The sequence below is a fragment of the Trichosurus vulpecula genome, chromosome 4 (assembly GCF_011100635.1).
Source record: "Trichosurus vulpecula isolate mTriVul1 chromosome 4, mTriVul1.pri, whole genome shotgun sequence".
NCBI classification, from domain to species: Eukaryota; Metazoa; Chordata; class Mammalia; order Diprotodontia; family Phalangeridae; genus Trichosurus; species Trichosurus vulpecula.
The window spans coordinates 299,674,539-299,702,519 of record NC_050576.1 but is presented as its reverse complement, the minus strand read 5'-3'; the positions used below and the strand labels follow the sequence as shown (position 1 = coordinate 299,702,519).

The 27,981-nt window shown below is 39.1% G+C and overlaps 1 protein-coding gene across 1 annotated transcript in view; it reads right to left on the bottom strand.

Moving 5' to 3' along the window:
• The window catches only part of ICA1L (islet cell autoantigen 1 like), a 63,556-nt gene that overhangs the window by 6,298 nt on the left and 29,277 nt on the right, over positions 1–27,981 (bottom strand). The window contains exon 9 of the mRNA XM_036753374.1: positions 3,550–3,624. Within this exon, the coding sequence (XP_036609269.1) occupies positions 3,550–3,624 (75 nt within the window). The remainder of the gene's footprint in view (positions 1–3,549; positions 3,625–27,981) is intronic.

Here is a 27,981-nt window from a genome sequence, read left to right as displayed (position 1 = left end):
AACTGTCTGATTGTTCCTCAGTCCCCTTGGCTGATTATTTGGCAAGGTCACATCCACTAAATATGAGAGTATTTCATGGCTTTTTCTTGGGTCCTTTCTTATTCCTCTATATCAGGCGTGGGGAAGCTGTGGCCTCAAGGCCATATGTGGCCCTTTAGGTCCTCAAGTACGGCCCTTTGACTGAATCCAAACTTCACAGAACAAATCCCCTTAATAAAAGGATTTGTTCTGTAAAACTTGGACGCAGTCAAAAGGCTGCACCCAAGGACCTAGAAGGCCACATGTAGCCTCAAGGCCACAGGTTCCCCACCCCTGTTCTATATTATTTCATGTGGTTATATAATCAGCTTTCATGGTTTCAATCAACTCAATGCAGATGATTCCCAAATCTATATATCTAACTTCTCCCCTGAGCTACAATCTCTCATTACCACCTGTCGTTTGGCTCTTTCAAATCAGATTGTCTCAAATTCACCATGTCAAAACCAGAGCTCATTATCTTTTTCCCCAAACCCTTTCTTCTTAGATACTGTTAGGAGTACCACTATCTTCCCAGGAACCCAGGCTTGCGTTGACATCATTCTCTACTCCACCACATCCTCAATCTGCTGCTACGTCTTGTTCTTTCCTGTTTTTCACAAGGTCTGTCACATGCCTGCCTTTCTCTCCTCTCACACAAGTGATGCCATGGGACAGGCCTACATCACCTCATGCTTGGACTACCACAGTTTCCTCCTGGCTGGTCTCCCTGCTTTAATTCTCCAATCCATCCTCAGTTGCCCAGGTGATTTTCCTAAGGCACAGGTCTGAGTGACCATGTCACCACCCACCCCTTACTCAGTAAACCCCAGTGGCTCCTTAATACCTCTAAATCAAACATAAAACCCCCTGTTTGGCTTTTAAAGCCCTTCACAAGTTGGCCCCTCCCTACCTTTGAAGTCTCCTTTTACTTTACCTAGCTCCATGTACTCTACATTCTAACAATCCTGGCCCTCCAGCCCATCACTCTATCACTCTACTCAGTGACTTTTCACTGACTTTCTCCCCCATGCCTGGAATATTCTCCTTCCTCACTTCCATCTCCAGTCTTCCTGTGAGACTCAGCTCAAATCCCACCTTCAGCTGGTCTTCTCTTCCTTCCTTCCTTTTCCCAACATCCTTATTACTTTCTTACCTCTGAGATTACCTACCATTTGTCCTGAAAATAACTTACATGTACAAGTTTTTTCATGTGGTCCTCTCTGTTAGTATGTGGGCTCCTAGAGGCCACGTTTTGGCCCTTCTTTCTATCCCCAGAGGTTAGCATAGTACCTGACGAATAGCAAATGCTTAATTCTGGACTGTGACTAACTGACAGTAAGGACCACATGAGCAGAAAGAAGGAGATGGATTGAAGAGATATTATAAAGGTAAAATCTACAAGACTCCCAGCTGATTGAATGTGGGGGTGAAGAAGAAGAAAACTGGGTCAAGGATGACTTCTGGGTTATAGATCTCGGTGACTGTGGGTTTGGTGGTACTGTCCAACAGTAACTGGGAAGCCTGAAGGAGGAGCAAGTATGGGAGAAAGATCATGGTATCACACATGATGAATTCTATTTTGGACATATTTAGTCTGAACTGCTAAGGAAACAACCTATATTTCCAACTGCCTCCTGAACATCACCCAGGTGCTCTGTGAGTACCTCTAAAACTTACAAAACTGAGTGTCACCCTCCCCCAAAGCATCATCTTCCTCTAGACTTCCCCAAGTTTTGTCAATGTGTGTCCACTGATGTGTGTGTGTGTGTGTGTGTGTGTTTGTGTGTGTGGTCTCCCCTCCTGGAGAGTAGGGATTGTCTTGGTTTGGGTTTTTTTTTTTGTCTTTAGATCCCCAATGCTAGATTCAGTCCTAGTGCCTGGAGCATAGCTGAGAGTTCATTTACACATGCTTTTTGACTAACTGATGAAATAAGGGGATGATAATCTACTCTGGTCAGACCACTTCTGGAGGTGTTCAGTTCTGAGAAGAAATGGCCAACATTGGAAAAGTCTGGCAAGGGGCAGATGTTCTTAGGAGAAAACAAGTTTCTATGAATGAGAGGAGATGAAAGGCAGAGTTTAGGATAGAGGGAAGGTGGTTAATAACAGAGGGTGTTTCAGAGGGCACAGTGGAAAGAGGCAAAGGACAGGAACTAGAGAGGTATAGAGCTGAGCCGCATAGGAATGGGAATGCGGGAGAGGTAGTAGGAGAAAGGGATTGTCACAAAGAAGAGCTAGATGATGGTTCTAAACCACAAGGAGAAGAAAAGTGGGATTTGTAGGAGATTGTTAGCTATGGGGTAAGCAGAGTGATAATAGACAAAAGTTTGTGAATTAGATGTCAGGAGTCTAGCCTTCATCTCCTTCATCCCACCTCCACGTCCGTGTCCATCAATTATCCTCTCCCATGCCTCATCAGTTTCTCTGGAACATGATGGGAACTTTAAAAATGCTTGTTTGGTTGACTGGGTCAATACATGGATCAATCCTCTATATATCTATAGTTTAATGCTAACTCTTCAGAATGACAATGAGGCAGATCCCCAGTTAAAGATTCAATTATCCTCTCCATGCTTTCACTTGTGTCAGAAGACCTGGGTTCCAAGAGAAATGATCATTTCTCTCTTATGTTAATAATCAATTATTAAATTAGGATTGAGGTTTTCCCTCCTTATTTCCTCATTCAGAAACCAGAAACCAGAAACCTGTGGGTTGTTCAATCTCTGAAGGCCACTGTGGATGATGAGATTGCCCAAATTCCTGGGGTACATACTTGTCAATCCCAGGTGGGAGACCCCACCTAACTAGAGAACCTTACAAAGAATTTAATCTAAAGTGAATTCTGGCCCACTGTGTTCCTGCTCTGGAAGGCCTGCATGAGGAGGTAGATCCCTTGTGTAGAATGCCTGAGGCTGGGAGTGGTCTGGCTTGAGATAGTCTCTCTTTGTCCATGAGTGACATAATCAAAGTCTTAACTCTCAGTCCCTCATTAGAATAATGATTAAAATTATATTATATATTATTTATAATATATTATTGTAATATAATATATTTATATATCACATGTTATATTGTTGTGTTATATATAATTATAATCTCATTAAATATTCATTCTTCTCATTAATTGTTAATCAGTTAGAGTTAATTGCCACCTGTTGGGAACTTCCACTCTTCCAAGGGCATAAAAATGTCAAGAAGTCACCATGATCCATCTTTGGCATTTGAGAATGCCACTAACCTCTTTTATTAATTATCTGCTAGCATAATTAATAAAATGATTAATTTCCGAGAAATTATATCCCTCTAACTTTTTATACGTCACAGTTCCAATTCTACCCTCCAGTTCCACTACCTATGTTACCTTGGGCAAGTCACTTGACTTCTGTTTCCTTATTTGTGTAATGAAGGGACTGGACTAGATTGTTTCTGGGGGCTCTTCCAGCCTTAGATCTATGATCCTACAATTCTATAAATATGAGAAACTAAACATCTCAGGGTTCTAAACTGAAAAAGCCTTTAATTTCTTACCATTTTCAGGTCCAGAAAACTGAGGTGCTTCAAACTCGCTCATTTGAAAATGGTTTTCTTTGTGATTTTCTGTTGCTGAAAGAAAATGAACACTGTTTGATTTCAAGTTAAAAAAAAAAAGACACAAAGTCAGACAGATACCTGTCTGCAAGTCCCAAAAGAACCAATTCAGCAGTGGGTGTTCCTCCAGTCCTATCCCATGTTATCTCTGGGTGGCCTGGAAAGGACTCTGGATTCCTGAAAAAAGGTTCTGCCAAGGTGGAAAGGTTTCACATGTCGGGCTGGGAATGGATTGTGTGTCTGTGAGCTGAAAATGAACCTAGCTAAGTTCTAGGTGGTGAACGTTTTAGCCACGGCAACTCAGGAAGTCTACGAAGCTAGGGAAGAGCTAGGACCTCTACTGGTGAATGATACCTGCACCAGGGAAACTGTGGATCTGTGATGTTATCATAGATTCAGAGTTGGAAAAAGGACCTTAGCCCAATCTCCTCAGTCCACAAATGGGAAAGACTGGGGCTCAGAGAAGTTAAATAACTTGACTAAAATTATATAGTCATTAAGTGGTAGAACCAGGACTTGAGCCAGGGGTCACTGAATTATAGCTATAGAGCTGGAAAAGAGTTCAATCATCATCTGGTCTAACCCTCTTCTTTTGCAGATAAGGATACTGAGCCCCAGACAAGTTGAATGACTCACCAAAGGTCCCACAGCCACCAAATGGCAGGATCGGAATTTGAACCTAAGGTCACAGGACCATAGGCTTAGAGCTGAGAAGGGACCTCAGAGAGCCCATCTAGTTCAACCTTCTCATTTTTAAAATGAGGAAGCTGTCACTCAGGGAGTATCCATCAGACGGGGCCCCAGATTCTCTAACATCAATGCCAGTGTTCGTTCCACTGTAGCACACTGCTGGTGTGTTTATAATACATCTGAAATGGACATGTGCTTTTTGGCCCCTCTATGACAAGAACAAAGACTGTGCTTAACAACCATACTGTCAACATCCCAGGAAATGTGTACATCTCTTTGAAGAACTGAACCGTTATTACAGGGGTTCCTGAAGGAATACTGCAAAGGGATTTAAAAAACATCCATGTTGAATTCAATCTCCTTAGAAAGAAGAAAAAAACTGACCAGTGATGGGGAAATCGAAAAGAACTTGCAACAATTCCCAGAGTCTGTAGTCATGTGCAAAACATGCTCAAAGGCATTATCTCAGGTTAATTCAAGAGAATGGTTCACTTGTGGAAATCAGAAACTTCTTGAGTGAAAAATATATCCAAAGAGTAAACATGAAAACAAGTGTTATTTATGCTGTTTCTCAAGCTCTGAAAGATGAGTTAATTCTTGAAGGAAATGACACTAAACTTATCACAAACTCAGTTGCAGGCCACGGCAGTAAAAAACAATATCAGAAAAATTTTGGATGGCTCCTGTGTTTGTGAGAAAGGCACAATGCATGAGGCTGATGAATTAATCTGAAAATTTATACAGATGCCAAAGTGACCTGTCACTCAGATGTTATAATAAAATGCATCTGACCATCTGGGGACTTTCTCCTTTTGAAAAATTTCTTGCCACCCTGAGAAATGAAAACATTTTGTTTTAAAAAATTTTGAAATAGGCCAGCAGTCCAAAGATGTCAGACAGATGACCCTAGGTTCTTGAAGTTGAAGCCCAGATTCTGGGAGGTCTTTCCACCAAGCTGGTAAAGCTATGAATATGAGATCTTTAATTAAGTTCAAAAAATCTCCCCACTAGAAGCTTTAGAATCTATTTCTGTACAGTAACAAAAGATTGCTTTTAAGAATGCAATGAGCCATCATCAATCATTTTTGAAAGCATTTTGGAATTATGCTAAGAAAATAAAATGTCCACAACCTTTGATCCAAATGTAGAAGAAAACAAGCACATTTTACTGTGGTCTGCTACATGCCAGTGCTGTGCTTGAGACTTTGCAAATACTGTCTCATTCGAGGTTTCACAACAATCCTGGGAGATGGACACTATTATTATGCCCATTTTACAGGTGAGGAAACTCTGGGAAACAGGTAAAGTGGCTTGCCCAGGGTCACACAGCTGAATGTAAAGTGCATGACTGAAAAAAGATCATTGATTTGATAAGGGAAATTTGGGAAATTATGTCTTTTTAAGTAAAAAATAAGTCCTTGGGAGTCAGGAAGCTCTCATTCAGCTCCTGAAGGTTAATGATGTAGAAACCTGAAGGAAGAACCTGATAAGAAGAACTGAAGATACAAGATGGGAGCAGTGACAGCTGGAAGCAATCAGCTGACAGATGTGTCTAGTTAAATGATCCTGATTGGCAGAGAATTGACTTTACTAGCCCAAGCTCCAGGGACAGCTGTCTGCTTACAGCTTATAGGGTGAACAGGAACTGTGTTACTGTGAGCTCCATTCTTATTGGTCAATTCAATCTCTGAATGAGTGAATGACTGGCTGGGCTGGATGACCCAGACATAGCCAGCTTGATAAGCTTTGCTGTTTTTTGGCTTAAAAAGAATTGCCATTCACATTAAGAGATAACATTTTTGGTGGCGAGAACAAAATAAAGGACTAAACATTTTCTCTAGTCCCTACTAATTCTCAAAATAAAACAAAGCAAAAAAATGCAAAAGAAAAATCTATGTGACAGATGTAGAACAACTGGAACTGAATTAATCTACAATAATGGCAAGAAGCACCGCAAGCTTAAGAGCATTACAAATTAAGACTACAGAATGCCACTTACATGCTTACACAGCTCTCTTTTTCTGCCTGCCTCCATATTCCAGCAAGGCCAACAAAATAATCCACATACTTGTGTTCTGGGACCTACTCAGAGACTTTCCTCCTGCTTCAGAGTCTCTGCTAGTTCCCTATCCCTATTCTATGATTCACGTGTAACAAGCCGAGTACACTAACTCTGCCCAGCAATGTGAAAAGAATGAAAGACATAAAAGATAGAAGACTGGGTTTCTGGATGCTTGGCATGTCCCCCAGATTAAGGAATCCAAAAGCTTCAGAGTTTCTGCCTGAACCGCCTACTCAACCCACCCAGAAAAAACATCTGATTCAGCCAATCAGAAAACTAAATAACTGAGGGAATTGGGTCAAGTGGCCAGTCTGCATGGCTACAAAGGACCTGATGGAAAGGGAAAGGAATCCAGCTGTGTTTAGTCATGACTCAATCAAAAGTTACTTGGAAATTTTCCAATGCTGAAGAAGGCTAAGAAAACTTTATTTTCCAGTTATGGGAATAAACTTTTCATTAATGGGGAATGAGTCAGAAAGTGAGCAAAAAGAGAATAAAAGATTTAGGAAGAAAATTCAATTAGAAACCTATAGCACAAAAAGCTAAATCAAAAGACACTAAAATTAGAAGGGAAGATGAATATCAAAATATCCAAAAGATTACAAATCATTCTAAATAAATATTGAAAGATAAAGCAAATTGAACCAACACCTAATGAAACAGAATTCTATGGACTACCAAGAGAGCATGAAACCACAGAACAACATTCTGGAATCATTCAAGAGATCAGTCAGAATTTTAAATGTAGTTACAAGGGGAAAATGGCAAAATTCGTGGTCTGCACAGCAAAATAATTAGCAGTATAGAAAACCTGAATCCATGGTAGCAAGTCTCTTCAAAGAAAAAAAAACCAGATTAGGAGTATAAATACACCGAAATGAAGAACAATTTGAAAGAAGCAGTAATAACAGTAAAAGAGAGGGCATGTAGAGACAACTTAAGAATTATAGGCCTTCCTGAAGAATATAACAATATGAAGAACCTGAAGACCTCCATTCAAGAAATAACATAAGAAAACTGCCCAGAACATCTGAGTATGGAAAACAAAGCACCCATCAAAAGAACTTACAGATCACCTCCAGGAAAAATAACCAGAAAAGCCCTTCAAATTCTATTTGTTAAAATAAATAAAATAAACCTTTATTAAGTGACTACTATGTGCCAGGTATTGTGCTAAGTACCTTATAAATATTATCCTATATCATCCTGGGATCAAACAACCCTACAAGATAGGTGCTATTATCATCTCAATTTTATAGTTGAAGAAACTGTAGCAGAGGTTAAAATCACCTGCCCAGAGATACACAGGTATTAAGTGTCTAAGGCTGGATTTGATCGCAAGTCTTCCTGAATCCAGGCCCAGTATTCTACCCACTGTGCTAGCTAGCTGCCTCAAAACACACAGTGGTTAAATTTCACAATTCCAGTGAAAAACAACAAATTCTGCAGCAGTCAGGTGAAATATCTTCAAATATAAAGGAAAGTATACTTGAATAACACAAGACTATGCCTCAAAAACCTGAAACCACAGAAAGGAATGGAATAATATATTCCAAAAAGCAAAGGTACAAAGGATGCAAGTCAAAATGATGTACCCAGCAAACCTATTAATCGGGGTGGGGGCGGGGGGTGGAAAAGACTTTTGAAACTATACTTAAAAAAGTGTGAGTAGATTATTTGACTTGCAAATAACCCAAACAAAATCACAATTAAAAACTGAATATAAGAAGAAAAAATAAGTGGTTAAATAAATTACCCTCATCTTTAGAAACTATTAAAAGGGGAAAAACAGAAAGAAAAAGATATCTATTGGGTTAAAAAAGATTTTGTTTTTAAAAGTACACAAGGCAATAAAGATGAAAGTGGAAGTGATGGTGAAGAAACTGGCCTGAAACAACATATACATCTCTACAATACTTACTACAGGTGAATCAATGTATATCATAGGACTAAACTGCAGAATGAGAGGCTGCAAAAAAAAAGTAGAAGGAAGGTTGAGGATAGATGGAATGTGTGATATACCCAAAACCATAGAAAACAACAAAGAGAAGATAACTTCTGTAGTCTGTCAGCAAGAAGGATGCTACAAAAGTCTGAGCCAAGCTGGTGGAGTAGCAGAAATATAGAAGAACTCTCTCCTACAAATATTCTACACAGAGACCTAGAAAATGAACCAGACCAAGTCCCGATCACAAAATTTAAGAAAAATATTATAATGAACCATTTTTTTCTGCTGAAGTCAACAGACAGAGACAAAGAAATCTGTGAAAAAGGAGTGGCCATGTGGAGCCACTGCAGGAACGGGTTGTGCACTAGGCTGAAAGGAGGTTCCAAATCCCTCAGAGACATGTTTAAACTTGTACAGGGTGCTGGAGGAGGTGCCAACTGTCACTCAACACCCAGTTCTGAGTCACAAATACAGGGGTAATTGAGGATAGGATACACATCTGGGGTGGCATTCCATGGTGAGGAGTGGTCACAGGCCCTTTTTTATATACTAAGCAAGAAGCAAGTGCAGAAGCAAGCAGCAGCTGTGTGGCTCTGATCCCATGAGTGGAAGAGATGTCTCAGTTCAAGCCTCTAACTTAATCTGAAGCCTACAGGAGAATAATCAGGGCAGGAATTTTAGACCAAAGGGGAACCTGCAATTCTATCACTCTAAATAAACAAGAGCTTTCCAGGTGGCTGATAGTGGCTGAAGTCAGCAATAGTTTACTAGAACTCCAATTAGAGCAAGTGCACAGGTATATTGCTCAGATCCAAGCCTAGGACAGAATCTTACAGAGCTCAAACCAGGATTTTGATTAGACTTTACCCTGAAACAAATCATTGTGGGAGCACTGAAGACTTTCAGGTCCTCAGCCTGAGCTGTCCCTGAGATATTGGAATAGCTACAAGCAATATCTCCAAAAAGTAGCAACAGAACTGGTCTAGGACATCCCACCAGAAGTACACAGAGCCTGGCCTTAACATCATATTTGAAATCAGTAGGCTGGAAGACTAAGTAAACAAAGAATAAGTAAACAAAAAGTAGTCCCATCATAAAAGCTATTAGAGTGGCAAGAAACAGACCTAGGAGAAAATGATTCCAAAATATTTAGCTTCATATAATATATGCCTCATATGTATATAATGTAGCCTCATATAATGAAGCCTCAAAGTAAAACAAAACTTGAGCAAAAACCTAACTAGAATTCCTGGAAGAGATGAAGCAAGAGTTAGAAACAAGGGTTTAAAAAGTTTTTATGAATGAAATGAACGCACTAGAGGGAAAAAATGAAAAAGAAATGAGATCTATGGAAGAAAGAATTGGAAAGGTAATAACCAACTTGACACTAGAGGTGTAAAACCTTACCCAAGCAAAAAACTGAAAATGAGAACGGACTAAATAGAAGCCAATGACTCCATAATACAACAAGAAATATTAAAATAATATAAAAAGATTGAAAAGAATAGAAGAAAATATAGGGCACCTCAAAGCAAAAACCCATGACCTGGAAAACTGAAAAGAGATAGTTTAAGAATCATAGGACTACCTGAAGACCATAGCCAAAAAAAAAAACCCACAAAAAAAACCCAGCCTAGACATGCTATTCCAAGAAATCATAAAAGAAAATTGCCTAGATTTCTTAAGAATTTAACAGTCAGGGACTTCCGGGGGTGGAGCCAAGATGGCGGCTGGAAAGCAGGGACTTGCGTGAGCTCCCCTCCAGGTCCCTCGAAAAACCTATTAAAAATGGCTCTGAACAAATTCTAGAACTACAGAACCCACAAAATAGCAGAGGGAAGCAAGGATCCAGCCCAGGACAGCCTGGATGGTCGCTGGATGAGGTCTATGGCGCACGGAGTAGAAGGACCAGAGCTCAGCGTGGGAGGCAGCAGGACCAACCAGACCAGGAGCCGGGCAGGACAGTCCCTAGCACCCTGAATCAGTGAGCTGTGGCAGTTACCAGACTTCTCAACCCACAAACACTAAAGACAACAGAGAAGATTAGTGGGAAAAGCTGCGGGGGACAGAGTTCGGGGTTCGGCCACTGCCTCGGGGGCAGCGGGGGAGGTGCAGCTACAGAACTACAGCTGCAGTTACTTCCGGCCCCAGGCCCATGTGGTGGGAAGAATTAAGTGGCAGATCAGAGCAGGAGTGCAGAGCCTACTGAAGATTTGCATAAAGTCCAGGTTAGTGGTTCTTGAGTAAGGAGGAGTGCTGGGGTGGCAGAGCTGGCTATACAGAAATAGCTCTGAAATCAACAGCGCATCCCATCAAACTTGGAACAAAGTACTCTTTGCTCTACAAGCAGTCATACCCCGATGAAAAACTCAAGGGTCAAGTGAGTTGGCTGGGAACATGGCCCAGGCAGCGAAAATGCACCCAGATTCAGTCTCAGACTTTGGAATCTTTCTTTGGTGACAAAGAAGACCAAAACATACGGCCTGAAGAAGTCAACAAAGTCCAAGAGCCTACACCAAAAGCCTCCAAGAAAAACATGAACTAGTCTCAGGCCATGGAAGAGCTCAAAAAGGAGCTGGAAAAGCAAGTTAGAGAAGTAGAGGAAAAATTGGGAAGAGAAATGAGAATGATGCAAGAAAACCATGAAAAACAAGTCAATGACTTGCTAAAGGAGACCCAAAAAAATACTGAAAAAAACATTGAAGAAAACAACACTTTAAAAAATACACCAACTCAAATGTCAAAAGAGCTCCAAAAAGCCAATGAGGAGAAGAATGCCTTGAAAGGCAGAATTACCCAAATGGAAAAGGAGGTCCAAAAGACCACTGAAGAAAATACTACCTTAAAAATTAGATTGCAGCAAGTGGAAGCTAGTGACTTGATGAGAAATCAAGATATTATAAAACAGAACCAAAGGAATGAAAAAATGGAAGACAATGTGAAATATCTCATTGGAAAAACCACTGACCTGGAAAATAGATCCGGGAGAGATAATTTAAAAATTATTGGACTACCTGAAAGCCACGATCAAAGAAAGAGCCTAGATCTCATCTTTCAAGAAATTATCAAGGAGAACTGCCCTGATATTCTAGAGCCACAGGGCAAAATAGAAATGGAAAGAATCCACATATCACCTCCTCAAATAGATCCCAAAAAGAAAACTCCTAGGAGCATTGTCGCCAAATTCCAGAGCTCCCAGGTCAAGGAGAAAATACTGCAAGCAGCCAGAAAGAAACAATTTGAATATTGTGGAAAAACAATCAGGATAACACAGGATCTGGCAGCTTCCACATTAAGGGACCAAAGGGCTTGGAATAGGATATTCCGGAGGTCAATGGAGCTAGGATTAAAACCAAGAATCACCTACCCAGCAAAACTGAGTATCATGCTCTAAGGCAAAATATGGATTTTCAATAAAATAGAGGACTTTCAACCTTTCTCAGTGAAAAGACCAGACCTGAATAGAAAATTTGACTTTCAAACACAAGAATTAAGAGAAGGATGAAAAGGCAAACAAGAAAGAGAAATCACAAGGGATTTACTGAAGTTGAACTGTTTCATTTACATGCCTACATAGAAAGATGATGTGTATGATTCATGAGACCTCAATATCATAGTAGCTGAAAGGAATATGCATATATATATAGGTGTATACATATATATACATATGTGTGTGTCTATGTATGTATATATGTAGGTATATATAAATATATATATATAATACATATACCTATACACACACACACACACACACACACACACACACACACACACACACACAAAGGGCACAGGGTGAGTTGAATATGAAGGGATGATATCTAAAAAAATAAAATCAATTTAAGGGATAAGAGAGGAATATATTGAGAGAGGGAGAAAGGGAGAGATAGAATGGGGTAAATTATCTCACATAAAAGTGGCAAGAAAAAGTGGTTCTGTAGGAAGGGAAGAGGGGGCAGGTGAGGGGGAATGGGGCAGGTGAGGGGGAATGAGTAAATCTTGCTCTCATTGGATTTGACCTGAGGAGAGAATACCATACACACTCAATTGGGTATCTTACCCCACAGGAAAGAAGGAGGAAGAAGATAAAAAAGGGAGGATGATAGAAAGGAGGGCAGACAGGGGGAGGAGGTAATCAAAAACAGACACTTTCGAAAAGGGACGGGGTCAAGGGAGAAAATTCAATAAAGGGAGATAGGTTAGGAAGGAGCAAAACATGGTTAATCTTTCAAAACATGAGTATTGTGGAGGGTTTTACATAATGATACGCATGTGGCCTGTGTTGAATTGCTTGCCTTCTTAGGGAGGGTGGGTGGGGAGGGAAGAGGGGAGAGAATTTGGAACTCAAAGTTTTAAAAACAGACGTTCAAAAATAACAACAACAACAAAAAAAGTTTTTTCATGCAACTAGGAAATAAGATACACAGGCAATGGGGCATAGAAATTTATCTTGCCCTACAAGAGAAGAAGGGAAAGGGGGATGGGAGGGGAGTGGGGTGACAGATGGGGAATGGGGCAACCAGAATATACACCATCTTGGAGTGGGGGGAGGGTAGAAACGGGGAAAAAGTTTGTAATTCAAACTTTTGTGAAATCAATGCTGAAAACTAAATATATTAAATAAATTTATAAAAAAAAAAAACAAGAATTTAACAGTCACCTCCTGAAAGAAATCTGTAAATGAAAACTCCCAGGAACACTGCAGTAAAAATCCAAAGGTTTTGAGGTCAAAGAAAAAAATACTGCCGGCAGTCAGGAAGAAAGGATTTGAGTACCAAGGAGTCACAATCAGGACTGTATGAGATTTTAAAAGAAAGTACGGAATTCCAGAAGGCAAAGGATAGAAGCTTAAAACAAAGAAAAACTTACCCAGAAAAACTGATTATGATCCTACAGGGGAAAAAATGGGCCTTTAATGAAATAGATGACTTCCAAGCATTCCTGATGAAAAGAGCAGAGTTGCAAAGAAATTTTGATGTACAAGCAGAAGAGTTAAGAGCAAATGCTAACAGGTAAAGACAAATGAGCAATCATAAGAGACTAAACAAGGATAAACTGCTTACATTTTAATATGGAGAGACAATACATGTGTCCCCCTCAGAACCCTATCATCATCAGGAGTCAGAGAGAAAGTTTAATTCAACAGAGGGTCTGGAAGTACTTCTCTTATGTTTTGATGATCTTACAGAAAGAATGGAAAAGGAGATGAGGATACGAAAAGGGAGAGGGAGGATAGGGAAAATTATCTCATATAACCAAGGTGTGAAAGTAAAAGTATAAATAAAGGAAGGAGGGATGAGACAAGTTGGGGACACTTGAACCTCACACTCATGTGACCTAATCAAAGAAGGGAAGATTATATGCTGATACATATACACAGGTGGGCACACATTTCAGTCAACAGGGAACTAGGAAGGAAAGAGATTAAGGGAATCAGGGGAATAAGAGAGAGGTTAGATTAAAGGAGGGATTAGTCTTAAGTGAAACACTTTTAACTAAGGATATGCAAAAATATTTATAACAGCTCTTTTTGCAGTGGCATTTTCACAACAGAAACTGAGGGGATGCCCATAAATTTAGGAAAGTCTGAACAAGTTATGATACATGAATGTGAAAGAATATAGCTAGGTCCAATTAGTACGAAAATTAAATCCCATGAAGTGATTGCACCATTTGAATTTGCACTATTTGAAATTATAATTGGTTCCAGTCCAATGGAAACAAGCAACAAAAAAATTTTAAATAAGTTTTTAATCTCCTTATTAACATAACAGCAAAGAATAAGAAAAATGTATTTTTGCTATGTTTGTTATATAGTAATAGAATAGTTATGAAAATAAACATTTTGAAAATTCAAAAATTACTTAATATCTAAATACCTAATACATAAACCTAGGTAACCTAAAAACAAGCCCACACAGACAGTATAGGCTGAACAGTCTTCTCTTTCTTTAATCTTCCTTCATATGCTAATAGGTGGAGAAAGTTTTATTAACATGTTGGCAAATTTGCAAGCTCACATTCTCTTACAATGAACCAAACGTAATTAGATGCCTTGGGGCATTCTCTAAAATCAATAATGCTTTAAACTTAATATTACAAAATGCTCCTTAAAGAAATAAAGAACAACTTAAATAGCTAAAGGAATACTGAATACTTATGGATGGGCTGTGCCAATATAATAAAAATGTATAATTTAAAAGATAATTTATTGTTTTAATTCAATACCAATTGAATTATCAAAAAGATACTTTCTAGAACTCAATAAAGAAAAATAACAAAATTCATTTGAAAAAGAAAAGACCTACAATATCAAGAGAAAGTCAAGGAAAAACAATAAGCACTTATTAATCATTTAGTGGGTACCAGGCACTGTGTCAAGTGCTGGGAATACAATATAAGGAGGAAGAAAGACAGTCCCAGCTCTGGAGAAGCTTACATTCTAATGGGAGAAATAACACACAAAAGTTAGCTGAAAAGAAGGGAATAGCGAATGTAGATACCCAGCAGAAGAGCATGACTCTGAAGTCAGAAGAGGGCTGGAAAGAGAATGAACACATGCCAGCCTGGACCCCATCACAAAATGGAGGGTCCAGGATGAAGTCACCAATGGGAAAAGGGGAATGGGACTTGCAGAGGGACATTCCAAGGAGAACAAGCTGCACAGTAGACAAGAGTATTCCAGGGCGAGGAGGCCCCAGATTCCTGAGGGAAATTCCAGGATGAAATAGCAGTAGGAGGCATGAGTCCGAAGTCCAGAAGATCAGGAAAAGGGTAAAGAGAGGAAAGGAAGGAGTGGGACTAAGAGGGAAGGCTGATTAAAGGAGGGATTAGTCCTAAGGAAATGAAACTCAAAGGGAGCACAAGAATATCTGTAGCAAATTCTTTGGAGGGCAAAGAACTGGAAACTAAGGTAGTGTCCATCAAGTGAGAAATGACTGAATAAGTTATGATACTTAAATGACTGAATACTACTTTGCTATAAGGAATGATAAAGGTGATGGTTTCAGAAAAAATCTGGAAAGATATGTAAGAACTGATAAAAAGTTTACAAAAATATGAAACATATAAATTAAGAGAACAAGAAACATAAAATTTTAAATAGCTCAATCTTAAAAAGAAGAAACTGAGCGAGCCATAAGTGAACTCCTAAAGAAATAATCCCAGGACCAGATAGATGGATTTACAAGTGAATTCCATCAAATTTAAAGAATAATTAATTCCAATATTACATAAATTCTTTGAAAAAATAGAAAAGGGATCTAACTAAATTCCTCCTATGATATAAACATGGCCTTGATGACAAACCAGGGAAATTCAAAGCAGAAAAAGAAAACTATAGACCAATAGCTACTAATATTGGATGCAAGGGCGGAGCCAAGATGGCGGCTGGTAAGCAGGGACTAGAGTGAGCTCCATACCGAGTCCCTCCAAAAACCTATAAAAAATGGCTCTGAACCAATTCTAGAACGGCAGAACCCACAGAACAGCAGAGGGAAGCAGGGCTCCAGCCCAGGACAGCCTGGATGGTCTCTGGGTGAGGTCTATTCCACACGGAGCTGGGAGCTGGGAGCTGGGAGCTGGGATCAGAGTGGAGCAGAGCCCAGCCTGAGCAGCGTGGAACAACCAAACTTGGAGTCGGGCGGATGGGGCCCCTAGTGCCCTGAATATGTGAGCTGCGGCAGTTACCAGACCCCTCGACCCACAAACACCAAAGACTGCGGAGAAGGTTAGTGGGAAAAGCTGCGGGAGTGGAAGGAGTTCGTGGTTCGGCTTCCAGCCCCAGGGGCAGCGGAGGTGGGGCAGCTACAGTTGCTGCTGCTTCTGGCCCCAGGCCCACCTGGTGGGAGGAATTAAGTGGCGGATCAGAGCAGGAGTGCAACAGCCTGCTGAAGATCTAAGCCCAGCCTGGGCTGGGGGTTCTTGGGGAAGGAGTAGTGCGGGTCTGACAGAGCTGGCACCTCCCCCCAAACGTGGAACATAGAACTCGTTAGTCTACAAGCAGTCATACCCCACTGAAAAACTCAAGGGTCAAGCTAGTTGGTTGGGAATATGGCCAGGCAGTGAAAACTCATTCAGATTCAGACTCAGACTTTGGAATCTTTTTTTGGTGACAGAGAAGACCAAAACATACAGCCAGAAGAAGTCAACGAAGTCAAAGAGCCTACATCAAAATCCTCCCAGAAAAATATGAATTGGTCTCAGGCCATGGAAGAACTCAAAAAGGATTTGGAAAAGCAAGTAAGAGAAGTAGAGGAAAAATTGGGAAGAGAAATGAGAGTGATGCAAGAAAACCATGAAAAACAAGTCAATGACTGGCTAAAGAAGACCCAAAAAAATACTGAAGAAAATAACACCTTAAAAACTAGACTAACTCAAATGGCAAAGGAGCTCCAAAAAGCCAATGAGAAGAAGAATGCCTTGAAAGGCAGAATTAGCCAAATGGAAAAGGAGGTCCCAAAGACCACTGAAGAAAATGCAGTGGAGCAAGTGGAAGCTAGTGACTTTATGAGAAATCAAGATATTATAAAACAGAACCAAAGGAATGAAAAAATGGAAGACAATGTGAAATATCTCCTTGGAAAAACCACTGACCTGGAAAATAGATCCAGGAGAGATAATTTAAAAATTATTGGACTACCTGAAAGTCATGATCAAAAAAAGAGCCTAGATACCATCTTTCAAGAAATTATCAAGGAGAACTGCCCTGATATTCTAGAGCCACAGGGCAAAATAGAAATTGAAAGAATCCATCGATCGCCTCCTCAAATAGATCCCAAAAAGAAATCTCCTAGGAATATTGTCGCCAAATTCCAGAGCTCCCAGATCAAGGAGAAAATACTGCAAGCAGCCAGAAAGAAACAATTTGAGTATTGTGGAAACCCAATCAGAATAACCCAAGATCTGGCAGCTTCTACATTAAGAGATTGAAGGGCATGGAATGCGATATTCCGGAGGTCAATGGAGCTAGGATTAAAACCTAGAATCACCTACCCAGCAAAACTGAGTATCATGTTCCAAGGCAAAATATGGCCTTTCAATAAAATAGAGGAATTTCAAGCTTTCTCAGTGAAAAGACCAGAACTGAATAGAAAATTTGACTTTCAAGCACAAGAATCAAGAGAAGCATGAAAAGGTAATCAAGAAACGGAAATTGCAAGGGACTTACTAAAGTTGAACTGTTTTGTTTACATTCCTACATGGAAAGATGATGTGTATGATTCATGAGACCTCAGTATTAGGGTAGTTGAAGGGAATATGCATATGTATATATATATATATATATATATATATATATGTTTATGTATATATATAAGTGAATGTGTATGTATGTATATATCTATGTGTATATGTATGTATGTGTATGTATGTGTATATATATGTGTGTTTATATATATGTATGTATATATATATATATGTAAAAGAGAGAGAGCAGACACAGGATGAGTTGAAGATGAAGGGAAGATATCTAAAAGAAATAAAATGAAATTAAGGGATGAGAGAGCCACATACTGAGAGAGGGAGATAGGGAGAGAATGGGGTGGATTATCTCGCATAAAGGTGGCAAGAGGAAGCAGTTCTGTGGGAGGAGGGGAGAGGGCAGGTGAGGGGGGAATGAGTGAACATTGCTCTCATCAGATTTGGCCTGAGGGGGAATACCATACATACTCAGTTGGGTATCTTACCCCATAGGAAAGAAGAGGGAGGAAGATAAAAAAAATAAAAGGAGGGGGATGATGGAGGGGAGGGCAGATGGGGGTGGAGGTAATCAAAACAAACACTTTGGAAAAGGGACAGGGTCAAGGGAGAAAATTCAATAAAGCGGGATGGGTTGGGAAGGAGCAAAATGTAGTTAGCCTTTCACAACATGAGTATTGTGGAAGGGTTATACATAATGATACATGTGTGGCCTAGGTTGAATTGCTCGACTTCTTAGGGAGGGTGGGTGGGAAGGGAAGAGGGGAGAGAATTTGGAACTCAAAGTTTTAAAATCAGATGTTCAAAAAAAAAAAAGTTTTTGGCATGCAACTAAAAAATAAGATACACAGGCAATGGGGCTTAGAAATTTATCTTGCCCTACAAGAAAGGAAGGAAAAAGGGGATGAGAGGGGAGGGAGGTGATAGAGGGGAGGGCTGACTGGGGAACAGGGCAACCAGAATATATGCCATCTTGGAGTGGGGGGAGGGTAGAAATGGGGAGAAAATTTGTAATTCAAACTGTTGTGAAAATCAATGCTGAAAACCAAATATGTTAAATAAAGAAATTTAAATTAAAAAATAAAAAAAAATATTGGATGCAAAATTTTTAAATAGAATATCAGCAAGAAAACTATAGCAACACATCACAAAGGCTAGATGTAAACCACGGATGCAGGGCTGGTTCAGCATTAGAGCACCAAGCCTGAAGTCAGGAAGACCTGAGTCAAATCTGACCTCAGACATTTGCTAGCTGTGTGACTCTGGGCAAGTCACCTAACGTTTACTTCAGTTTCCTCATCTTTAAAATGAACTGGAAAAGGAAATGGCAAAACACTCCAGTACCTTTGCCAAGAAAACCCCAAAAAGGATCATGAAGAGCCAGACACAACTAATCAACAAAAACAAAAAAGTATTTAACTAGACCCAAAAGAATGTATTATCTGTAATGAGGATAAACTAGAGGCATTTCCAGTAAAATCAGGGGTAAAACACAGATATCCATTATCATCATTGCTATTGAATATAGTGTCAGAATTGCTAAGAATATCAGAAAGAAAAGAAAAAGAAATTAAAGAAGTAAGCATAGGCAAAGAAGTGACAAGATGATCACTTTTTTTTTCCAAATAATATGATGGTTTACTTAGAGAATCCTAGGATGTCAACTAAAATATTGATTTTTAGCAAAGTTGCGGGATATAAAATAAATTCACATAAATCATTAACATTTTTGTATATGACCAACAAAATCCAGCAGGAAGATACAAAGAGAAATTCCAACTAAAATAACTACATAAAGTATAAAATATTTGGGAATCTACCTACAACACACACACAAGAACTATATGAACACAACTATAAAACACTCAATAGAAGGCAGAGCAAAATAACTGGAGAAATATTAATGGTTAGTAGTCTGGCTAAGACAACATAATAAAAATAACAATACAACACCTAAGGAGTGCTGGGCCTGGAGTCAGGAAGACCTGAGTGTGAATCCAGCCTCAGATATTAGCTGTGTGATCCTGAGCAAGCCATTCACCACTGTTTGCCTCAGCGTCCTCAACTGTTAGACTATAAAATGGAGATAAGAACATCATCCTACATCACAGGGTTATTATGAAGGTCAAATGAAATAATATTTGTAAAGCAATTAGCACAGTAAGTGCTATAGAAATACTAGTATTATTACCTCAATTAATTTTATTATGCAGTTCTATACCAACCAAACTACCGGAAAGATTATTTTATAGATCTAGAAAAATTAATTTAAAAATTCATCTGGAGGAGCTGAAGGTGAAGAATCTCAACAAGGGCGGGAAGGAAGAAAAGAAGGGAGAGAGGGATTAAGGAAAGAAGGAAGGAAATAAAAAAGAATTTATATAGTGCTAGAAATCTAGAAAATGTACCAGATAGAATCCTGATAGGGAAATCCAGGAGAAAAGCCCCTGTAAGTCATTTATCCAGGCCATTGTCCAGCTGGGCATAGAGATGCAGGGAGATCTGCAGACACTGAGGATAAGGGCAGACCAGAGGCATGCTACTCATACCCCGCAGTGTCCAGGGAGAAGTTGTGTGTACCAGGATAAGAGGAAATCCCAGACCACAAAAAAGGCATCACTGGACCCATCCCAGAGCACTGTGATGCAAAAAGGTGTGAACTGGCAGCATTATCACCCATTGCCCTGTTCCCAGTCACAGATCCAGGGCAGAGTGAGGAGGAGAGCTAGGCAGAAGATGGTGTTCCCAGGTAGGGAGACAGCATTATGTAGAAAAGAAGAAATTCAGAAGCCAGAAGTGGTGTGGCTCAGACCCCAAGAGCAGAGTGAGATCCCAATTCCAGCACAGCCCAGACTAAAGAGGAATAACAAGAGCAAAAATCCCAGGCCAAAGGAAAGCCTACAATTCTGTCATCGAACCAACAGAACTTTCCAGCTGGCTGGCTGAGGCCAAATCCAGCAGCAGTCAGCTCTTGCACAGACCCAAACCCAGGTCAGGAAACTGCAGAGCTCAGATCAAGGGAGCAGCAGTGACACTCTTCCTTGGATCAGACTACTTGGGGAGCACTGAAAACTTGTAGGCCCTCAGCTTATCCTTGAAATCCTGGAATGACACAATACTCGATACTCTCAAGAAACCAGCACAGACTGTCCCTTCAGAACTGTGGCAGAGCCAAGCCCTAATATCAAGTCCAAAGTCAGGAAGTAGCCTGGAAAAATGGGCAAACAAATAACGAACCTTATCATAATAAGTTCTTATGGTGGCAGGGACACTCAGGACACAAACACAGAAGAGAATGACTTCAAAAACAACATATGTCTCAGAGAAAAAACAGAATTTGGGCAAAAAATTAACTAGTATTCCTAGGAGAGATGAAGCTAGAATTTAAGGGGGAAAAGAGTTTAAAGTATTTTTATAAATGGAATGAGAGTACTAGAGGAAAAAAAATTGGTAAAGAAATGAGAGTTATGGAAGAAAAAAATGGAAAGGGAATTAATACCTTAGCAATTAATCTTGTCCAAGCAACAAACACCATGAAAATTAGAATGGACCAAACAGAGGCCAATGACTTCATGAGGCAACAAGAAATATTAAAACAATGGCAAAAGACTGAAAAAAATAGAGGAAAGTATATGGTATCGCAGAGCAAAAGCAACTGACTTGGAAAACAAATAAAGGAGAAAAAATTTAAGAATCGTTGTATTATCTGAACCCCATGATGTCCCTCATCTCATCCACATATCTAGATTGGTGCCAGCTCTGACACTGCCATGGCTGTCAAATGCTTCCCAGGTAGCAACAGTAGTAACTATTTTTCTGTGTCTCCAGGTGGGCCTTTTGACTTCCTTTTTTGCATTTTCCCCCTCATTATTCTTGGTAGGATGAAGATGGGTTTGGGTAGCAGTTCATGTCTGCTAAAGGCATTTGGGAGGACCTGATTCCTCTAGCTTCTCATTGCTCAGACATCTTACTCACTGCATACGCTACAGAGTGTCCCTAAAGTCTGGACATACAGGCAAAAATGCATATTTTCAAATATTTGGTATATTAATAGACCTAAGCCCCCTTGACTTCTTTTTCTGGGGCATGCTAGAGGAGAAGGTTTACTCAATGAAAATCACAGATGCAACACACTTGATTGAACACATAAAGAGTGAATGTGCTAAAATTGACGGCAATGTGGAGTTATTGCATTGAGTTCATGTGAATCTTGCAAAGTGCATCAACAAACAATGGAAATCATATTGAAGATGTTACTTGTTAATATTCCAATTAAATAAAATGTTGAAAATTTCATTCATTTCATTTCTTGAAAATATGCATTTTTCAAGCCAAGATGGCCACATGAAAACAGTGTCTCACTGGAGTTCTCTCACAAGCTCTGTTAGATACCTATAAAAAAGTGGATCTGAGCAGATTTAAGAGAGTTAGAAGCCACTAGCAGTCTGAGTGGGGCAAATTTCCAAGCCAGGAGAGTCCGAAAGGTCAATGGGACGGACCTGTAGGCTGGGAGAGTGCTTGGCCTGCGGAGCTGCACCAGACACCAACAAAGCTGAAGCAGCTGCGGAAACCAGCCAGCAACCCAGGCTGGGAGAAAGCTGGGTGCCCGAAACCGGCAGAAATCCCCCGGCCTCCCAACACAGGTCTGTGGAAGCGACAAGAGGCAGCAGTGCAATGCCACCAGCCATGAGACATCAGCTCCGGAGGCTTACAGCCCAAAGGTTTGAAATGCATCTTCTTGAACTTCCGGGAGACATAATGGCCAAGTAAATGGCTCTAATCCTTCCCCCCACCCAAAGAATTCCTCAGGAAAAAACGCTGGAATAGAGGAGACAGAAGTGGGGCTTCAGTGGCCGAGCAGTCGGAGTTCCTGAGTCCCAGAGGGGCAGAGCCAGGAGGGGTCAACACCAAGAGCCCAGACATACCTTTGCACAGCCAGGGGAAGTGGCAGACACCAGCACAGACAACAAAAAGCTGAGACCATTGCTGAAGAGCAACAGTACTGGAGAGCAGCCTCAGGGGAAAAGGAGACTTCAGGGAGCCAGACCCCTCCCCCACACCTCAAGAAACTGAAGGCTATAATACACAAAGCCAGTGACTAGACTCAAAATCCCCAGAACAAGAAACCTGGGACAGAGATCCCTGAGCCCCAAAAGTAGGAATTCACTGTAAAGCCAGGAAAAAGCTAACCAACATGAAAAAGAACGCACAAAAAAAACCAAGGACCACTGATTCTTTTTATGGAGACAGGGATGATCAAAATACCAATTTGGAAGAGGACAGCATGGCCACTATATCCACATCTGATACCTCAAAAGGGAATGTGATCTGGTCTCAAGCCCAAAAAGCATTACTGGAAGACCTAAAGGAGGATTTTATAAACCAAATTAGGGGGGTAAAAGAAAAAATGAAAAAAAAACCAGTGATGAAATCAAGTCCTTAAAAAATAAGATCGGCAAAATGGCTATGGAGATTCAGAATCTAAATAGAGAAAATGACACCCTGAGAGGTAAAATCAACCAATTGGAAAAGGAGACTCAAAAGCAAAATGAAGACAGCAACTCATTAAAAATTAGAATTGAGCAAGTGGAAGCTAATGACTGTATGAGGCATCAAGAAGTAGTAAAACACAATGTAAAGAATGAAAAAATAGAAGAAAATGTGAAATATCTGATTGGAAAAACAACTGACCTGGAAAATAGATCCAGGAGAGACAATTTAAGAATTATTGGTCTACCAGAAATCCACGATGAAAAAAAAGAGCCTTGACAGTATCTTCGAAGAAATTATCAAAGATAACTGCCCAGAGGTCCTAGAACCAGAGGGTAAAATAGTCATTGAAAGAATCCACCAATCACCCCCTGAAAGAGATCCCAAAATGAAAACACCAAGAAATATTATAGCCAAATTTCAGAATTACAACGTCAAGGAGAAAATACTACAAGCAGCCAAAAAGAAACAATTCAAATATCGTGGAACTATAGTAAGGATCACGCAGGATCTCTCAGCTTCTACATTAAAAGACAGGAGAAATTGGAATATGATATTCCAAAGGGCAAAGGAGCTGGGACTACAACCAAGGATCAACTACCCAGCAAAACTGAGCATAATTTTTCAGGCAAGGAAATGAACATTCAACGAAATAAGGGAATTCCAGAACTTTCTGATGAAAAGGCCAGAACTCAATGGAAAATTTGAGCTTCAGATACAAAATTCAAGAGAGACATAAAAACGTAAATGGGGGGAAAACCCCCACAAACCTTATTAATCAATAAGGGCAAATTATTTACATCTTCATATAGGATTATATCATCTTATGTATGTTATATATATACATATATATATATATATGTCAGTCTTGAGAATAGTACAGTTATTATGACAATTGAAAGGGATACAAATAGACTGTGGATGTCTGTATAAAATGACTAATATAAGGATAAAAAACATAATTAAGAGATGTAAAGGGAGGGTTCTGGGCGAAGAGGTAAGGAGGTAGTAGAAAAGGGTAAACTACATCAAATGAAGAGGCATTAAAAAACATTATAGTAGAGGGAAAGAAGGGAGGGAGAAGAGCAGTATTTGAGCTTTACTGTCATCGGATCTGGTTCAAGAAGGCAATAACATACCTTGATAAGTATAGAAATCTAACTTGTCCTACAGGCAGCAGGAGGGGAAAGGGGGAAAAAAGGGAGGGGGGTGGTCAGAAGGGAGGGAAGAAGTAGCAAGGGGAAAAAGGTAAGAAAAGGGAAGGGAATCAAGAGGGAGGACAAACTGAGGAAGGCAGCAGTCAAAAGCAAAACTGTTGAGGAGTGGAAGGGGAAAGGGAGAAATAAAAGCATAAATGGGGGGTAATAGGATGGAGAAAAAGACACAATAATCATAACTGTGAATGTGAATGGGATGGACTCTCCCATAAAACGGAAGCAGATAGCAGAATGGATTAAAAACCATAATCCTACAATATGCTGTTTACAAGAAACACATTTGAAACAGGGGGATACACACAGGGTAAAGGTAAAAGGTTGGAGTAAAATATATTGCGCTTCAGCTAAAGTAAAAAAAGCAGGTGTAGCAACCCTAATCTCAGAAAAAGCAAAAGTAAAGACAGGTCTAATCAAAAGAGATAAGGAAGGATACTATGTCCTGCTAAAAGGCACCATAAACAGTGAAGCAATATCATTGTTTAACATATATGCACCAAGTGGTATGGCATGCAAATACTTAGAGGAGAGATTAAGGGAGTTACAGGAAGAAATAGACAGCAAAACTATAATAATGGGAGAACTCAATCTCACCCTCTCTGAACTTGATAAATCTAACCTCAAAATAAATAAGAAAGAAGTTAAGGAGGTGAACAGAATTTTAGAAAAGGCAGATATGATAGACCTCTGGAGAAAACTGAATGGGGATAAAATGCAATATACTTTTTTCTCAGTGGTACATGGCACATACTCAAAAACTGACCACGTACTAAGGCATAAAAACCTCACAATCCAGTGCAGAAAGGCAGAAGTAGTCAAAACATCCTTTTCAGATCACGATGCAATAAAAATTATTTATAATAAAGAACCATGGAAAATAAGCTAAAAATTAATTGGAAACTAAATAATCTAATTCTAAAGAATGAGTGGGCCAAAGAACGAATCAGAGAAACAATTAATAACTTCATTCAAGAGAATGACAATAATGAGACAACACACCAAAACTTATGGGATGCAGCAAAGGCAGTTCTTAGGGGAAGTTTTATATCTCTAAATACTTACACGAATAAAATAGAGAAAAAGGAGATCAATGAATTGGGCCCACAACTGAAAAAGCTACAAAAAGAACAAATTGAAAATCCCCAATTAAACACCAAATTAGAAATACTGAAAATCAAAGGAGAGATTAATAAAATTGAAATCAAGAAAACTATTGAATTAATAAATAAAACAAAGAGCTGGTTTTATGAAAAAACCAATAAAATTGATAAACCTTTGGTCAATTTGACTAAAAAAAAAAGAAAGAAGAAAATCAAATTACCAATATCAAAAATGAAAAGGGTGAATTCACCTCTAATGAAGAGGAAATCAAAACAATAATTAGGAATTATTTTGCCCAATTGTATGCCCATAAATTTGACAACCTTAGGGATATGGATGAATATCTACAAAAATATAAATTTCCCAGGTTAACAGAAGAAGTAAAATTCCTAAATAACCCCATTTCAGAAAAAGAAATTGAGCAAGCCATCAATGAACTCCCTAGGAAAAAATGTCCAGGGCTAGATGGCTTTACGTGTGAATTTTATCAAACATTTAAAGAACAATTAATTCCTATACTTTGTAGACTATTTGGGAAAATAGGTGAAGAAGGAGTCCTACCAAATTCTTTTTATGACACAAACATGGCACTAATACCCAAACCAGGTAGAGTCAAAACAGAGAAAGAAAATTATAGACCAATTTCCCTAATGAGTATTGATGCAAAAATTTTAAATAAAATATTAGCAAAAAGTTTGCAGCAATTTATCACGAGAATAATATACTGCAACCAGGGAGGATTTATTCCAAGAATGCAAGGCTGGTTCAATATTAGAAAAACTATCAGCATAATTGATCATATCAACAACAAAACTAGCAGAAACCATATGATCATCTCAATAGATGCAGAAAAAGCCTTTGACAAAATACAACACCCATTCCTATTAAAAACACTAGAAAGCATAGGAATAAATGGAGCCTTCCTTAAAATAATAAATAGCATCGACCTAAAACCATCAACAAGCATTATTTGTAATGGGGATAAGCTAGATGCATTCCCAATAAGATCAGGGATGAAACAAAGATGTCCACTATCACCCCTATTATTCAATTTGGTACTAGAAATGTTAGCTGTAGCAATAAGAGAAGAAAAAGAAATTAAAGGAATTAGTATAGGCAAAGAAGAAACTAAATCATCACTTTTTGCAGATGATATGATGATTTACTTAGAGAATCCTAGAGAATCAAGTAAAAAACTACTTGAAATAATAAACAACTTTAGCAAAGTTGCAGGATATAAAATAAATCCACAGAAATCCTTGGCATTCCTATACATTACTAACAAAAGCCAACGGCAAGAGATAGAAAGAGAAATTCCATTCAAAGTTACCGTAGACACTATAAAATATTTGGGAGTCTATCTGCCAAGACAAACCCAGGGCCTATATGAACATAATTATGAAACACTTTTCACATGAATAAAGTCAGATCTAAATAAACGGAAAAATACCAGTTGCTCATGACTAGGCCGAGCTAATATAATAAAAATGACAATTTTACCTAAATTAATCTATCTATTCAGTGCCATACCAATCGAACTACCAAAAAAATTATCTTACACAGCTGGATAAAATAATAACAAAATTCATCTGGAAGAACAAGAGGTCTAGAATATCTAGGGAATTGATGAAAAGAAATGCTAGGGAAGGTGGCCTAGCCATACCAGATATTAAACTATACTATACAGCAGCAGTCATCAAAACTACCTGGTACTGGTTAAGAAACAGAGTGGTGGATCAGTGGAATAGGATAGGTACACAAGACACAGTAGTCAACAACTATAGCAATCTACTCTTTGATAAACCCAAAGAATCTAGCTTCTGGCCTAAGAATTCACTATTTCACAAAAACTGCTGAGAAAATTGGAAAACAGTAGGGCAGAAACTGGGCATAGACCAATATCTTATACCATATAACAAAATAAAGTCAAAATGGGTTCATGATTTAGGAATAAAGCCTGATACTATAAGCAATTTGGGAGAGCAAGGAATAATTTGCCTATCAGATCTATGGAAAAGGAAAGAATTCATGATGCAACAAGAGATAGAGAGCATTACAAAATGCAAAATAGATAATTTTGATTATGTTAAATTGAAATGTTTTGTATAAAAAAAAGCCAATGCAACAAGGATTAGGAAGGAAGCAGAAAATTGGGAGAAAATCTTTATAATTAGTGTCTCTGATAAAGGCATTATCTCTAAAATATACAGGGAACTGAGCCAAATTTATAGGAATACAAGTCATTCCCCAATTGTGAAATGGTCAAAGGATATGAACAGGGAGTTTTCAGAGGAAGAAATTAAAGATATCTATAGGCATATGAAAAAATGCTCAAAATCACTACTGATTAGAGAAATGCAAATCAAAACAACTCTTAGGTACCACATCTCTCCTGTCAGATTGGCCAAAATGACAAAACAGGAAAATAATAAATGCTGGAGAGGATGTGGGAAAACTGGAACACTGTTACATTGCTGGTGAAGTTGTGAACTGATTCAGCCATTCTGGAGAGCAATTTGGAACTATGCCCAAAGGGCTATAAAAATGTTCATACCCTTTGACCCTGCAATACCACTTCTAGGGTTGTATCCCAAAGAGATCACACAAGTGGGAAAAGGACCCATATGTACAAAAATATTTATAGTGGCTCTTTTTGTAGTAGCAAAGAACTG